The following is a 17,338-nucleotide window of genomic DNA, read 5'->3' on the forward strand; positions in this document are numbered from 1 at the left end:
TTTTTTTTAAAAAAAATCAAACAGTGCATGTCTAGATAAAAATCAAACAGTGCCCTTGCCAATCGAAGGGTCACTCATGTTATCATGTATGTACATCTCAGGTTAACAGGAAGGTTTGTATTAGCGCCACACGAGCGACGCGGCCATGCTCTTCAATTCCCTACTGTGCAACACCGCACCACCAGTTTGGATTTAGCGTGTGAAAAAAAAAGAATCACATTACGAATCTCGCACCTAAAACGCTACATGTCAACCAATCAGAACGTCGAGGCCAAGACGAAACGAAATCCTGGACATGAACTCTTGTTAGTGGCCTGGAAAATATTCAGATGAATGAATATTTCTAACCAAACAATTATCTGGAGATTTAAAATAAGTTCGGTGTTTACCTCATAGTCTAGTCATCATCCTCATCATCGTTATTGTTGTTCGCATGGTATATCTTTTGTGCACGGTACATATCAGCAACCTGGGAATTTGAACATAGTAGTAGTCATGCATGAGAAATCTTAAGATCGTGCCATAAAGAAAGAAACAAGCGGGAGAAACTTACTTGCTCAGATGTGGTTGCCTGTTCTGGATTTTTATCATCACGAACACGTAACAAGCGAGGAAATCTTAGGGAGATGCCCTGGTTCAATTTGGCTATTAGTATCAAAATCATGCACTCATGCATATATACTACAGAACGGGATTACGGCGGATAGCAAAACCAACCTTGTTCGGATCAACTATACCATTGGCAGCACGATGCACAGGACTAATGCTCAAATCAGCAGCTTTCACCTCCCAAACCTGAGGATCAACAAAATATAATAGCAAACCTCAACAATCAGAAAATTAAATCAAAGCTGCCTAGACCCCTTAATTTAAACTTTAGGGTCAAAATATATCCGGGGAAGTAAGAAGTAAAACAACAAATTCAATAAAACCATGTAAAACACTACACAAAAATATGCTTAGAAGTTCTAGAAAATTCCCAAAACAATTCGGTCAATTCCATATGTAGTAAGGTGCTATGGTACACGTATAGAAAATCTAGAGATCAAACAATAGTTCATTTGGAAGATATGAAATTCAAAAACATTGGAATGTAACATCAACAAAAAAAATGTAGAATATATAGGGGTAAAACATAAAGCATTGGTGTTGAATAAGTAGAAATTCATATCATAAACTGAGTTCAGATTTGAGAAGAATGGGACAAACCCAGGTCAATCAAATCAAGAGTTCCAGACCAGCAGTGAGTGATGGCAAAAGCCCCTAACAAGAAGTACGAGTACAACTAAGAAACAGTCGGTAGTCAAAAGTTTAAGGTGGGCATTACCTCTGAAGGCTCAAACCACACATCTGGGTCCATTGTGTCAGCAAACCTATAGTATGCCTAAAAAAAATGAAAGCACAACTGTAGAACAGAACAACAGGACAAGACAATGAACAAAAGATAAAAAGAGAATAATCATGCAATAGCAGGCTGAAGGGATGCACCACCTTTGGTTTTGGTATTGCTTTAGTTCGAAGGCTCACAGAACGCTCCTCAAGCTGTTGCTCAGAAAATCCAGTGCCTAAATGTGGATCAAGATATAAAACATGAATCAAATCATCATACTAACAGGATAAGGTTAAAAAACCAACATACCTATGTTGCAGATTGTTTGGTATTCTTCGTTCTGCTCATCGTAACATGCCAGGAGGAATGATCCATATACACCTAGTAAGCACGAGCCAAACGGACACAGATAAATCCATGAGGAATGATCCATATGCACATTACTTTGTTTAACTCATTTTTATTTTCAGTACGTATGATGGAAGAAAGCATACCTGTACGTTTTCCTCTCCCATGAAAGGCAGCAATTGGCACCAAATCCAAAGAGTCTCCAATGCTGCTCCCCAAGAAAAAAAAACAATTAAATGATCCTATGCCGAGTAAATGGTACACAAAAAACTATAATGGTTGGACCGTAACATATAGGATAAACACATGATTTTTTTATCTAGCCCACATCAATTTACTAGATCTAATCTGTTGTGTAATCAAAGATGAGTAAAATCTGGCACAGCATGAAATCTGACCTGTCCATGTAGTCTTTCTTCAATTTCAACCAATTGTTCGATCGTTTTGCTGGCTCATATGTAGCATCCTTATCCAATGTCTTGATAATCAACCCTTCACAACTGCACAGCGATTGATCTTAGTGGCAGGACAAAACTCCAATAGTCTAATTGCAAACTTGCAACACCCAAAAATCATTAAAAATCCCTGCCTAAAATGTTTTTATTCCTTCACTGGAGTCCTAAAGTCATGATAATGCTACATTTTGCATGGTTTAATTTGACATCTTATTTTCACAGATATATGCATCCTAGGCGGGCTAATAGTTTGTAAGGTGTCCTTTCACAAGAATTCAATAGAAATCAACTTAACAATAAGACAAAGTTGAAATTGAGCAGTATCTGCTATAAATAATTCTGCAGAGAACGATTGAACTTCCGTTGAATTTTCTAGAACAAGCAAGGTGGCAGACCAAACTAGAAACAGGTATGATAAGTTGGCCCAAATTAAACCAACTGCTACTGAAATTCCATTTACCTGGAGTTGACAGCTGTGTCAAGAAATTTTTGTATCTCCTCGAGGTCATTTGATGTAATTGAAGTTGCCAATTGAAAAACACCTGGTACTTCCTCAAAGGAGTTGTAAAGATGCTGCAAGCATTCAGTGTCAATGGAATATCTCCAGAAACATTTGACTGAATTAGGTTTATTTTGTTGGATTTGAGGAAATAACACTTCATGTGTATCAGCTATGAAATAGACTTCAACAGATCCTTTTTTTCATGAAAACATATGCAGCACATGCGATAAATGTAACAACAGGCACGGCTGAACAAATAAGTGATTCTGACTCAGATATAGTCTGTAAAAAAACTGCAGCCATGGCTTTGTTAAAACGTGCCCTATGGGATAGCAATGGATAGATGAACTTAAACAATACAGCTCATAACAGTACAGAAAAAACAATACCTCTCGTCGAACTTTCAGTTGTTCCTGGAGAAGAGGCTTGCCATTGATGTAAAGAATATCAAAGCCAAAAGTACAGACTGACACTTTGATATCACTTATGGTAACACCCTTGCGGGCCCGTGTGCTAAGTATCTGCAAGAAAGAAGAATCAATCACTGGATCCTCAGAGCTAGTGTTAACAGATACATAAAAATCAGCTAAGAAAACAAGGGCGATAAAACAAACAAAAATTTACTAATGTGAAACAGATAAAAATTCTAGCTGAACTGCTTGGTGTTGTATAATCATATTTATATTGGTGGTCATTATGAACCAAACAAAAATCTTGTTTGGGACGAAATACAAACCTGAAAAGGTAATATTTTCTTCTTTTCACGGTCATAAGCAACAATTTCACAGTCCAAGACAAATGATTTGACTGTAGGCTTCCGGAATCTGCATTTAGATGCAACAGGATAATATTTGTTCGGAACTAGATGTGCAAGAGCAAATGAACAATAGATGGGCAAGTTAAATAGCTTATACGGGTTTGGCTTAACAGTGTTAGTACATGTGGACGTAACATGATAAAGTAAAGAGAAGGGGGTTTTAAATTTAATAAAGTAATAAACAAATCTAGCAAAGCACCTAATAAATAACAAGTTGACCAAACTGTACATATATATGTATGTAGAATTTGAACTATTGGTGGTCGACAACTGTTGCAGTGTAAGGTAAACTTAGCATCAAAGGCCTTAAAAAGAGGGAAACAATGAGTGGACCGCCAAATCTGAGATCACGATAGTGGCAAAAAAATAGGACAGTATACCTAGAAACCGCATCAACAACATCAGGATACTTCCCAGTGTTCCTCTCAGCATTACGACTATAGATCTCTACTGATCCATCTTCCAGGCAATGTATCTTCATTCCAAAGTATCAAGTGTTACTGGATCATAAATTCAGAATATAAGAAAAGCTAACCAATCATGGGCTTGTTCGTACCTGAGCCCGTTCACCATCATACTTGTACTCACAAGTGTACTCAAGACCCTGAAATTTGTCTATGATCTCTGAGACAGACTTTGTTGCTTTTGCCAACATAGGACCAACAGGAACACCAATAGAAAAACTGCATATCTCTGGAAGTTTCCAAACACCAACTTCTAGAATAGCTGGGACAATTTTATCGTATATTGGAAGAACTGAATATACTTGTTTAATTATTTTTGCAGCCTTCAAAAAACAAAGTTTAAAATAAGCATCAGAACATATCATAATTGTTGGTATTCATGCACAGCTTTCAATATGATGCCAGAAACAAAATACGATGGTACTGAACAAGCAAACCACATTAATAATCCTCCACACAGGTGCTAGCAGGAGCACTCTCAAGAGCATAACGCAAAATTGCAACTCACATAAGTTCCAATGTAGATTAGATGCACCACCAAGATTAACTAGATGCAGTGGCTACAGAAGGATTGCTAGCACTCAAGAAAATAGTGCCATTACAATTCCTGAGCTAGCAACCGTATCAAATTTTCTAAGGCCAAACTTTCAGTAGGAATAGCAGGGATCAACAAATTAGAACTATGTTGAATGCAAACTGAAAACCTCTTGAATCATGTGCATTTATCTGTAGATAACCCAAGCATTTGGAAATCCATCCACTCAAATCAAACATTACTATTGCGCAGACAATGCAAGTATTTTGAAACTTATCCACATTAATCAAACATTACGGTAAAACTTTAAATAGAAGAAATGTGCGCCAACCTCTTCAAAAGGGGATTGGATTTTTGACGGTGGAGAATGTTTTTCAGAATACACAGCAGCTTGCCCAAGAGCCATCTGGACGGTTTTTTCTGCTAACCCAATCCTCATCTTCGACTGTAACAAGTAACAGTTAATGCTTCAGGCAGAGGCAAAGACTACAGTATACTCATGGACACCAGGCACATTAAAATGAGTTACCTGAAGTAGTCGTGTAATGTATTGAGGTTCACAGTCAGTTGCGGCAACGAGAAGTCCTTTGATATGATTTCTTTTCTTATCTTGACTATCTTTGCCTGATTCCTGATGAAAAAAAAAAGTATGGTTGCTAAATGATCTCTGAAATGACAATGCATAGTAGTGCATTCTGCAACTAGAGTACCCTCCCTCTAATCCCATTGCTTACTACTCAGTGTGGATTTACTTCTGACAATCAATCGTCTCGGCACCATCAAGACAAGAATGTTCAGTTCATGTTGACAATATCAGTCCGAATAATGGGTAATGAGAAATGAGAGGAATAAAACCTTTGCAATTGTCCGGAATTTTGCAAGTACATGTGAGATCGTCAGTGGTTTCGGTTTGTACATCATCTTCTGTGACAACCTGCTTGCTTTTGCAACAAGCCCCAAATCGCCCAACTCCTACAATGGCCAACAGAAACATGTTCAAGTTAGGACTTCAGCTTCATAATGCTTGCTCATTGATTGAACCTACATTGTCCCCAATTTAATTACCTTTAGGTTCTTCTTGACATGCTCCTCTCTGCGGCCGTATGCCTCCGCAAGTGCACGGATAATTGATGCATCCCCAATTCCAAGTTCAGTCCCTTCATGAGGCGGCGCAATCCGGTTGGCTGAGAGGTATACTGTCGCGAGGAGATCCTCTGGTGTTGTGGCAATCACCGTGCGGAATACATTCGATAGGATCTCCGTGATAACAATCCTTCCAGACTCATTAGAGATGAGGTCAAGTGCCCGAGCGAGGAACAGGAACGGCACGGGCTCCTCGGGGCTCCAATAAGCAGCAGCCATGGGATTGAATTCACTGCCCTTCTTCTTGAGCTCGAGGGTGGTGTCCTTTTCCTCAGACTTGGGGGCATCCAAGGCTTTGGTCTTCTTAGGTGAGGAGGGCTTCTTTATGTCCTGGGATTCAGAAGCTAGCGCTTTTGCCTTCGTCGGAGATGGTGACCTCCTCTTCTCCTTCTCAACGCCTTCCGCGGAGGACTTGGTGTCGGATTTGGCACCTAGGGTTTTAGGCTTCTTCGGCGAGGGCTTCTCCTTCGCCTCCGGTTTCGCGCCAGCAGCCACCGATTCGGACCTCTTCCCCTCACCTGGCGAGTTGGACTTAGTCGGCGAGGACGACCGCTTGGGCTTCACCGGCGAATGCGGCTTCTCCTCCGGCTTCGCCACCGCGCCGCCATCCGCCTCCGCGGCGGGCTGGGGCTGCGTCTTCAGCTTCTTCGGCGACGGCGCCGCCCCCTTCTTCGCCTTCCTCGCCGCGTCCCGCGCGTTCCCCATCAGCACATCCGCCACCGTCCGCTTCCCTCCCCCACCTCCACCCCCACCCGCCGAGGCCGACATGGCCGCTCCTCCCGCCGCCGCCGCGGCCGCCGCCTTCCCCCCGCTGGACTTGCCCCCCTTCCCCTTCCCCTTCCCCGCGCCCGCGCCCGCGGATGCGGATGCGGCACCGGTCGCGCGGCGTCGGGAGGAGGAGGACGCGGAGGAGGAGAGGCGGAAGCGGGAGGGGAGGAGGAGGGCGGGGGGAGGGCGAGCGGGGAGGGCGAGGGCTAGGGTTCTAGGCGGCGGGGAGAGCGGGTGGTGGCATCGGAGGAGGAGCGAGGCGGCGGCGGCGGAGGCGGCGGTGGAGGTGGAGGTGGCGGTGGCGCGGAGGAGGAACATCAAATGGGGGAGAAGCGGAGACAAGGAGGAGGGGGTTTTAGGAGGAGGCGGCGACGCCGTCACGGCGCGGGACGGCGATGTTGCAGACGTGGAAGAAACAGATTGGTAGATTAGAAACAGCTAAAGAACAAATATATATATATATATATATATATATATATATATATATATATATATATATATATATATATATATATATATATATTGCTGGATGTTTTTTTTTTCTCTTAGATTAAATAACCGACGAGGAACAATGTAAATCATGGAATGGAGAGATTGAGTTGAAGGAAAGTTGAAGGAGATGGTATTTGTAGTTGGTTCATATGGTATACCAATTCTTTCTATGTAGAGAATGTAATACCCCACAGTTAAAACGTGGGGGTTTTGGGCGTAGAGATTGAACCGAAAGTTTTGGAAAAGTATATTGTCATTAATAATGGTTGTCGATCTCGATACTATCTTACACCAATTCTATATATACCATATTTTAGATGCATGGTTTGGTTGGATATTCAAGTGAAATTTTTAAATCTTAGCTATAGTAATTAGAGTAACTATAAAATTACAATAATGTTTATATAACTTGTCTATAATAATTATAAAAAACCATGTTTCGTATTGTGGTTAGCCACGCTTGCTCTCCTAGACAAAACATTCCTTCTCCAACACCCAAATGGGATCCGACACAGTTATAAATTTACAAGTTTTAGGACGAAAAATACACATTGTCACATGGGATGCGATGGTAGTAAACTAGAAAAAAGAACTTTTAGACATTTCTGCATGGGATCTGACGATCATAAGTTCGAAAGTTTTAGGGAAAGAAAACTGTTAGACATTTCCACATGGGATCTGATGATCATAAATTCCAGAGTTTTAGGGGACAAACTTAAGACATTTTTTTAGCAATTCCTTTTGAGAAATTTAAAGACATTCTTGGATGATTCTAGCCTGGTTTGAATATTTGAGATCGAGATGAGAGACCAAATTCGGACTAAATATTTTGAAATGGCAACACGAACATTCCAAACTGTGAATCAAACTGACACGAGACAGACCACAACAGGTCACCCTTACAAGATAACTCGCAGAAACACACACCATGCAAATGCAAGAGATCAAGAGCACATTATTTTTGCTACTCGACCAAACACGTCAAGAGAGTAGCAACGCTGACACGACTGACACACTGACACATACCACACGTACTCCATGCAAACAAGCGTTGCCAACGCCGGTGGCCGGCCGGCCGGCCGCCGCCGCCGCCGGTGACGACAGAAGCGGCGGCTCAGGCGTCGGACCAGGTGACGGGGACCTCGCCGACGTTGGTGTCGAGGCCGAGCGCGCTCCACACGGCGGCGGAGGTGTCGACGATGTCGTCCTTGCAGCCGCCGTGGCGGGAGTCGCACTCGTCGACGACGGTGGCCACCACGGAGCGGCCGTTCTGCCGGCTCGTGATGCGGATCCCGCGGTGGCAGCGGCGGCCGCCGGCGAACCACCCCGTCGACAGCGCCGCCACCAGGGACCGGTCGCTGTGGTAGCGCCCGTCGCACGCCGCCGGCCCGCCGCCGTCCTCCCCCTCCTCGAACCCGTTCACCGTCATCACCGCCGGCGTCCCGTCCTCCGACACCGCCGGCGACGAGCACCGCCGCATCCCCGGCGGCAGATGCGAGTCCACGCCGCCGCCGCCGCCGTCGCACGGGTCCGGCTTGCCGTGGCGCCGCGCGGCGGCGCACGACGCGAGCAGCAGCACGAGCATCGCGAACAGCGCGAGCTGCTTAGCGTTCGCCATTAAGCTCGTGCTGTTGCTTAATTAATTAGCAGCTAATGACTTGCTTAATTACGCTGTTAGCTAGTACTAGCATTATATAGGCTCATCAGAGTAAGGATACATTTTTACTTAATTACACGTGTACATCATTAAGTTGTTTGTTCGTTTAATTTTTGGTGGTTGATGTTGAACAACGGCGATGCTAATGATTCCATTTTGGTAGATAAGTACGATACTCTTTCGGTAATCTCGATACAATTAGATTAGTGGCTTCATTGTTGGACAAATGCATTGTACTAACTTTGGATTTGATGGCGTGGCTAATTTTACAGCGGTAATAACCGAGAGGAGAACAAGTGAAAGCGTCGCCAGCGACAGAGAGTTGGTGATAATTTGACATTACCATCATTAATTAAGTACAAAAATGTAAAAACTGAAAGGTTCAATTAGGCCTAAGGGGGTGAATAGGCTAATTTAAAATTTTATGCGGAAGCTAAAACTAAAATAAGGTCGGAAAGTCTGATCCACAGTCAGATTATCCGAAAATATCAGATAGTCTGATGTCTGATCCACCAATGAAGCACAACAAGTAGATCTATAATACAAGCAAGAGTAAAGCACAAACAGTGACTAGATCTATAGCGGCACAATTAAGCAAAGCTAAAAGGAGGATGAAGGGAGATCACCAATGATGAAGTTCACGAAGTTGTTCCCGGAGTTCAAATCCTTGAGGGGATTCTACTCTCCGTTGAGGAGCTCACTAAGAGCCGGGTTTTTGCTAACCCTTTCCTCAAGAGGTTGCACTAAGCACTTCTCCTTCCACTAAGGGGTATATCTTTCCTTGCGGAGGCGAGATCCGACCTTCACAAACTTCTCTCGGCCAACAACACGTAGATCGGTGGCTCAGGAGTGACACCTAGCCGTCTAGGAGTCCTCAACCTCCAAGAGTAACAAACACCACACAACTCGTGGTCAAACCCTAGTGTTCAAGATCGAGTGAAACACACACTAGGCCCTCAAACACCAAATCCACAACCACCAAGATCCACCACACAAAGAACAAGGAGGGATTTGAGAGAGGGAGAAAGAGCTCAAAGATCCAAAGCACCTTAGCACCAAGCTCAACCCAAAGTGAATGAGAATGAAATGAGTTGGGTAACCCTAGAAAAGGGTTAGGTGGGGGGTATTTATAGACCCCCCCAAAAATGTGGCCGTTGGAGGGGAATCTTTCAGCCCACGTCGGATAGTCCGATACAAGATCGGATAGTCCGATATTTTAAACCTCCAAGGCAATGAGAAATAGAGAACGAAGTTCCATGAAATTTCGGACTTTCCGAGACATCGGACTATTTGATGTTAAATCGGAGTATCTGATATTTTAGAAGCAAAAACTTCGTCCTCAAACAGAGACTCAAGTTCTATGAAATTTCAGAGTCTCTGTATCATTGGACTATCTGATCCGACATCGGATACTCCGATACTTAGAAAAACTCACTCGATAGGATTTTTTCAAATCAAGACAGAGAGTGAAGTTCTATGAAAAATCGGATAGTCCGATACATCGGATAGTCTGATTTCAAATCGGATAGCCTGATGTTGCTCAAGTAAAACTGCAATAACTTTTTATTCCGAACTCCGATTTCGAAGATCTTTGACTCTATGGAAAGCTAGTTTCATGGGCTATCAAACCCAACATAAAACATGGTCCAAAACCTTCAAGAGATGTTGAAAAACTTGCAAAGAAACCCGGTGTAAGTGTTGTGATAAGTGAAACAACTCGGGATTGAAATTTTGACTTAGGTTTTTCAACTCACACAAAGATGAAGCATTTTGAGCACTAGTATTCTACCAATAATATGCATGTGGTATCCCTCTTAATAGCACGACATTCCTACGACACAATATAAGGTAAAAGATACAATATACCATTTGATCATTGCCGCATTGTATCGTGATGTCGCATTCATGGGGTATGCATCTCATTACAACATGTCGAGGACATAACAACCTTCATATTTGCTTGAATAAAAGTGTTAGTCCTCTCTAATCGCATTGTAATTAATCATCAAAATCATTAGGGGCCTAGATGCACTTTCAAAAACAAAAACAAGTTAACTAATGATCATTCATGTACTAGGATGTAGGAGTGTTCATTTTGTTATTTGTATCTAATCATGTGAGCCATCTCATGGGTAACAGAGGTTAACATATGTGAGATTTTTTCACTCAAAATAATCGAGGAGGATTGTTATTACCGATCGAAGGGGAATTTCTAGGTAGACTGCTAAATGAATACATGACGTCTATATTCATGAGAGTGCATGCGTATTGGCGACTTGTGAGGCATTGCAGATGATTTTCAAGCAAATTGACAGAGACAAATTAAAGACTTATGTCGGCTAACAAGTTGATAGAAACTTTTTGTTGATCAACATAAATTTCAAAGGACGATATGGCTCAAATTTATCCAATCCTGGCGTTGAAAGTAAATTACAACAATGTAAAGACTGAAAAAAAAATAGAGTGTAGGTGGTGTTCCCAAATCTTATATCACTTCAATTTTGCCTAGATAGGTGTAAGAACCATGCTGATGATATTTGCATTATGAGCAATATATGATTTATATCTCATGCATTTGTATAAAATTTTTGAATAAGATTAACGGTTAAACATGTGTCTAAAAGTCAACGACATCATCTATTAAAAACGAATGAAACACATCACATAAGAACCACTTTCTTTGTTATTATCACTATTTTTTCTCTGTTATAGTACCCCTAGTATTATGTGCAAAAATTATCATAGATTCATATTGGAGTCCTAATCCAATTGGACCAATTCTATTTATCAATCAAGTGATGCGTGATCAGTCAGCCCGGACAAGTATCGGACAATCATGCCCGGGTATTTTCATAAAAAAAGGAGAAATTATCCTGTACTTGATGTCCTTTCGTTATTATTTGTATGGCACTTAAATGATTTTGTAAAAAAATAAAAAAATAACAAGATAGTTTAATATGTGATACATCACTCCATAAACATGCAAGATTAAATTTAATTAACTTCTACATGTTAAAAAAACATATTTAACTGTGAATACGCATTTACTAGTTGTAGTTTAACTTTTTTTCTTATGATTTGTAGAAGTTGAATTTTAATTTTCATGTTTGTCAAGTGATGTATCATATGTTAATACATCTTTTCTTTTTTTATGATTATTTAAGTAATATACAAATAAGAGAGTATACATTTCCTTGAGAGTATAAAATCCAATATCAACAAAAACAGTGAAGCCTGAATTTGACCAAGAAAACTTAACCAAACTGGTACAAATCCTTACTAGTTTATACTCCATATTGTATAAACTCATAGCAACTAACCCAGTATACTTTCTTCTTCAAAAGAAAGTGATTTTTATTCTCAAATCTCAACACTACCATGCATCGCAAAAGATTATAGAAAAATATACTAGCAAACTGTTCTTGGCTGAACACAATTCATGATCAGTCTAGGATCGAGCAGTTGCAATGGCGGCCGATCACAAGTAGCTAGGCGGAGCAGATCGCCGCCGGCGAGGGGTTCATCAGACGTCGGACCACGTGACGCGGACCTCGCCGGAGTCGGTGTCGAGGCCGAGCGCGCGCCACACGGCCGGTGACGAGTCGACGACGTCGTCCTTGCAGCCGCGCCGGGAGTCGCACTCGTCCACCACCGTCGCCTCCACGGCGCGCCGCCCGCCGCCGCCGCCGCGGCGCCCGTGTTCGCTCGGCGTGATGCGGATCCTCCTGTGGCACCGCCGCCCGCCGGCGAACCACTCCGTCGACAGCGCGACGATCAGCTCGCCGTCGCTGTGGTAGTGCCCGTCGCACGCCGCCGGCCCGCCGCCGTCCTCCCCCTTCTCGAACCCGTTCACCGTCATCACCGCCGGGAACCCGCCGTCGTGGTGGCCCGGCTTGTCGTGGTGGTCGTGGTGGTGCCGCCGCGCGACGGCACACGACGGCATCTCAAGGATGGCAAGGAGGACAGCGACAACAACCGCGACGATCTTGGTGCTCGCCGCCGCCGCCGCCATTGCTGATCTCCCGAGACCTTCGTGCTCTGCCTCGCTTCGCTTGCGATGGTGCACTGCCTCGAGCTCTCGAGGGGTTTATATATAGCACCCAGCAAGTGAGATAGTATATAATAATTAATTAATTATAATTATGGAGTAAGGTTTCTCCATTGATTTCTTGTGGATTTTCACGAGCGGTGAGCTCGATACAGGATCAATGGCGGCTTCCTTGCGTCGTAAAAACGGGCGCGGTAATTCCTGAGCTAAGCTAGCGAATCAAGAACGGGTCGCGAATCCTTCATATGGTTCGGTGCATCGACGATCTGTTGGCTGATTGATCGAGGCTATCGTATGGGATTATGGATATGGAGGGAGGTATTGGCGTTTCTGTGGAAAACTGGATGAGAGAAACCGGCAGCTTAGCTAGCGTATTTGTTCAGGCGCAGGCTTAAATTCTTATAAATGACAGTAAATGGTTTATGATAGATTCGTATTTGACAAGTGTTGAAAGATGTAATTTGTAATCAGTATACATTGCTTTGTTGGGAAAATGTTTTCATTCTCTTGAGGATATATCTCCTCATATCTTATACAGCATGTGTCATCTAAATAGTTATAATTTTATTTAAAAAAAGATCATATAGATTAACATGAAATATATTACTCCACGCGATGTGTGTGTTGGGGTTGTGGGTGGGGGGAATATTAAAGCGTGTTACAGTATATGCGCATGCAAATTTCGGTTGAATATGTGTATCCTGAATTTTGGCCTGCTGCTGCATTTCAAGACATGGTTTAGACACAAACGTTATAGACCAAACAGAGCAACATGGTCTTATGGACTCCTATGTGCATGTGCAATCTGATAGTAAAGCATTTAGAGTAAACCATGGCGGCAGAATGCCTAGTTTACTTTGATTTAATTAGGAGCAATTTGCAAATCTTCCAAGAGCAACAGCTGCATAAAAACATAGAATATTACTCGAGTACCATTTAGTAGCTATCATCAGATCACAACTAGAGTGCAAAAGATGATTGTCCACGCCGGTTTGTCCTGACTGATACGGAGTGTGATAATTAAATATGACAGTGCCGAGCCCAGCCAAGACAGATATTTGTTTTGCTTATTTTTATATACCTATAATATCTCTCACTGAAAATTACAGCAATTTAAACACCTTTTCTTCTTCTAGCTACAGCCAGGATTGATTTGTCTCCACTTGGAGAGATGTCTGATTATGACATCCTCCTTTGATGGATTTGTATTTTTTTTAATAATGGGTAAAATCCGGACTCCACATCCAACGCAATGTATGCTGCCAATCATATTTAAGACTATCTGAAAACACTCTCAAAAATATAGTGTGTATGGTTGCAGCAAGCACTTGCAGAGACAAGTCTTTCATCCATATGGTGAGAAGGTGAATGCCTTGGCACATGGAAGACACCCGCGCGCCAATCTATCTTGCTGTAAAGTTGATATCCGCTAACTACTAAAACTCAACATGCAAGTGCGTCACATCATCACCCACTAGCAATTATTATCTAGAGTATTTCACATCCATGCAAGTGTGCCACATCATCACTCATTAGCAATTATTATCTAGAGTATTTTAAATATCATAAAAACATGATATATCATTTACAGTTTTGTTGTATTTTTAAAACTCAATATGTAATCGATGTCAAATCATTATCGCCACATTATTTTCACATTATTTAAACATGTACATCTATCATTTCTATAATGTATAACATGTATTCATCCATATATCCCGCGGCAAAGCGCGGAGTATCATTCCATGTGAAGTAGCTAAAGGTGGAATAGGACGCACCCCTGGTCCCGAAGAACTCAGCATCTCTGGGCTCAAGCGACTTAATTGGCTTTCATACTGATGTTCCAGCTCCAGATATGGGAACCAACTCTCAGGTTATTTAGCTTTTCATATCGATCCTCTCATTCATGACTCTGTTATCTTCGGACTAAGATGCGGATTTTACCACGATTCTCGTTAGCATGTTTTTTAACCTGCTAAACGGTATATTTTGTGTGAAAACTTTTTTTATTAAAATATAAAATATATCATTTTTTAAGTTTTTAATAATTAAAACTTAAATTACGCAAACAGAATTGATAGAAAAACTTTCGCAAGTTTTTTACCCCTGAAACTTTTAGATTTATGGCCATCGGATTACCTCGAGATTTATGCATGAAGGGAAAAAAATGCTAGAGAAGATTTTTACACGTCACGCGTAAGATCCCGATGCTGGCCAACCAAATTATAGTTGAATACAAGTTTTATACTCACTTCGTCCCACTTACTTAAGACGCGGTCAAACTTAGCACAATCTTCAAGACTAATCTTTAACTTTAAATTTCTCACATACTATAATATTTATAGCAACAAAATCATAATCATATGAAAGTAAATTTAAATGATAACTCAATTATATTATTTTCATCAAATAAAATTTAAATTATAATAAACTATTTATTATATTTAAAGAGTTGAATCTTAAAATGCATGTGCGCGTTACTGAGTGGGATGAAGGGGGTATAAGATGAAGGGGGTATAAGGTATATCGTAGTTATAATGCAATTACAATACAGTTAATTATATTATGCTCAAAAAACTTGTGTAGTTTTTTTCTTATACTCCCCTAGTTTCTTCTATGCAAGAAGCAAACATAGGCAGTGTTTAGTTCCCTTTAAACTTTCAAAAATTCCGTCACATTAAATGTTTGGACACAAGCATGGAGCGTTAAATGTGGACGAAAAAAAACCAATTGCACAGTTTGCATGTAAATTGTGAGACGAATCTTTTGAGCCTATTACGCCACGATTTGACAATGCGATGCTACAGTAAGTATTTACTAATGATGAATTAATTAGGCTTAATAAATTCGTCTTGCAGTTTACAGACGGAATCTGTAATTTGTTTTGTTATTAGTGTATGTTTAATAAGGGGCGAAGGTACATAGGCTGAGGGGGGTGTACAGGAACCCCTGTATTTCTGTTTTTGCTACATGTGCACCCACCTCATCTCAGTTACGTGCACCCCCGACGACTGGCCAGACGGCGGGACGAGCGCACGACCGCAAGGCCAGTTGGTCGCATGAGCCTACTGCTTTGTTATTTTGTTTTTTTACCAATCATGTCTATCGCCAATTCGCCAGTACATGCTTATATTGATTGGATAGAGAGGAGGGCATATAACTTCCTCATCTTATTTCTTCAATTTGTCTGATTTCTTCACATCAAATCTTAAAGTTTAAATATAGAATTTAATTTTGTTACTATTTTAATGTTTCTAGATAGTATTTTAGGATTTAATCAAATTAAATTGTTTTACTGGGATTAGGAAAATGGAGCAGTATTGTAGATCGATCCAAAGTACTAATATTTTTTATTGAGCCCCCTTCACTTTACATTTTAATGTAAGAAATTCTAATCATATCTTCATTATACACTTAACCATCATCTAGTATGATGTTTAATAGTTGATAGTTTATCGTTATCTTATATAGCATGGCTTCAAAATTTCGTGTGCCACTATATGTACGGTTGAGGTGGTGCACCCCCTTCAATTTGTTCTAGCTTCGCCACTTTAATACTTCAAATGTGTGTTCCTATACTTACAAAAATTTTAGCACACGAACTAAATACGGTCATAATTTATTTGCAAATAGCAACCCTAACATCATACGTACAGATCAGAGAATAGCATAGTATACTCGTCCCATCGCGCGCCACACGGCCGGCGACGAGTCGACGACGTCGTCCTTGCAGCCGCGCCGGGAGTCGCACTCGTCCACCACCGTCGCCTCCACGGCGCCGCCACCACCCGTGATGCGGACCTTCCTATGGCTCTCATTAAGACAAAACTAGAGTAAATACCAGATATATAGTTGCCCGTCCTGAATGACACTGACTGTGTGTGCCAATCCGGCAAGGCCGTGCTCAGCCAAGAAAAGAAACATTGTTTTGCTAATTTTTCTATCTAATATTTCTCACTCAAAATTAATTAAACATATGTAATTTCTGCTTCCAGCTAGAGACAGTCAATAGCCAGGAGTATTAATTTGTCTCGACTTTGAAATGACAATAACACTATGATGCTGGATGCATGCATGATCACATCATAATAATCACTCTATCCGTCTTAAAATATAAGCATTTTAGCATAGTACAAGTCAAATATTTTCAGCTTTAACTATTAATAATTAAAAAAAGAAAGATCAATCATGTAAAATTGATGTTACTAGATTTATTATTAAACAAACTATCATAATATGCAACTCTTTTTATTTAAAATATCTTACTTTTATAGATATAATTGGTCAAAGTAGCATCTTGAAGATCATGTCAGAGTTAAAAAAATTATATTTTAGGACGGAGGGGTAGTAATTAGCACTACTAGGTAGGGAACTACTATACTGTACTACTCCCTCCGTTTCATAATATAAGACTTTCTAGCATTGCATATATTCATATAGATATTAATGAATCTAGACACACATATATGTTTAGATTCATTAACATTTATATGAATGTGGGTAATGCTCGAAAGTTTTACATTATGAAACGGATAAACTAGTATATAGCTGGATCACAAAGATACTGCAAGTTAAGAAAACACATGTCTGTAAATTATTAAGGGTATATTTTTTTTCTTATCTTTATTAACTTCTACTCGCTATTTTTTTCACACGCACACTTTCTGAACTATTAAACGATACTTTTTTATAAACAACCTCAATAGAAAAGTTGCTTTAAAAAATCATATTAATCTATTTTTAATTTTTTTAAGGTAATGTTTAATTAATAATGAGTAT

At 40.9% G+C, this 17,338-nt stretch overlaps 3 protein-coding genes across 4 annotated transcripts; all 3 read right to left on the reverse strand.

The window, feature by feature from the left end:
* Positions 1-6,802, reverse strand: LOC4348965 (DNA ligase 1). 2 transcript variants are annotated; one of them, NM_001423379.1, is made up of 18 exons: positions 5,517-6,684; positions 5,307-5,423; positions 4,981-5,082; positions 4,783-4,896; positions 4,009-4,239; positions 3,833-3,927; positions 3,372-3,459; positions 3,025-3,156; positions 2,594-2,706; positions 2,077-2,178; positions 1,825-1,886; positions 1,640-1,711; positions 1,492-1,565; positions 1,328-1,384; positions 718-795; positions 554-631; positions 390-469; positions 1-289 (listed from the first exon to the last, which is right to left on the reverse strand). In NM_001423379.1, exons 1-17 carry the CDS (start codon positions 6,678-6,680, stop codon positions 398-400), a joined length of 2,751 nt encoding a protein of 916 aa, NP_001410308.1. In that variant the 5' UTR covers positions 6,681-6,684; the 3' UTR covers positions 1-289; positions 390-397. The 2 variants fall into 2 exon arrangements, with proteins under 2 accessions (NP_001410308.1, XP_015614474.1); XM_015758988.3 differs by having other exon boundaries at positions 37-314; positions 5,517-6,802.
* Positions 6,803-7,699: 897 nt separating this feature from the next.
* Positions 7,700-8,472, reverse strand: LOC107278196 (putative ripening-related protein 6). Its single transcript, XM_026020569.2, has one exon. The coding sequence runs from the start codon at positions 8,470-8,472 to the stop codon at positions 7,969-7,971; it is 504 nt and encodes a 167-aa protein (XP_025876354.1). The 3' UTR covers positions 7,700-7,968.
* A 3,262-nt stretch (positions 8,473-11,734) lies between these two features.
* On the reverse strand, positions 11,735-12,640 carry LOC136353785 (putative ripening-related protein 7). The gene has a single exon (XM_066305012.1). It carries the CDS (start codon positions 12,521-12,523, stop codon positions 12,035-12,037), a length of 489 nt encoding a protein of 162 aa, XP_066161109.1. The 5' UTR covers positions 12,524-12,640; the 3' UTR covers positions 11,735-12,034.
* Between the last annotated feature and the right edge of the window lie 4,698 nt (positions 12,641-17,338).

The sequence above is a fragment of the Oryza sativa genome, chromosome 10 (genome assembly GCF_034140825.1).
Source record: "Oryza sativa Japonica Group chromosome 10, ASM3414082v1".
Classification (NCBI taxonomy): domain Eukaryota; kingdom Viridiplantae; phylum Streptophyta; class Magnoliopsida; order Poales; family Poaceae; genus Oryza; species Oryza sativa.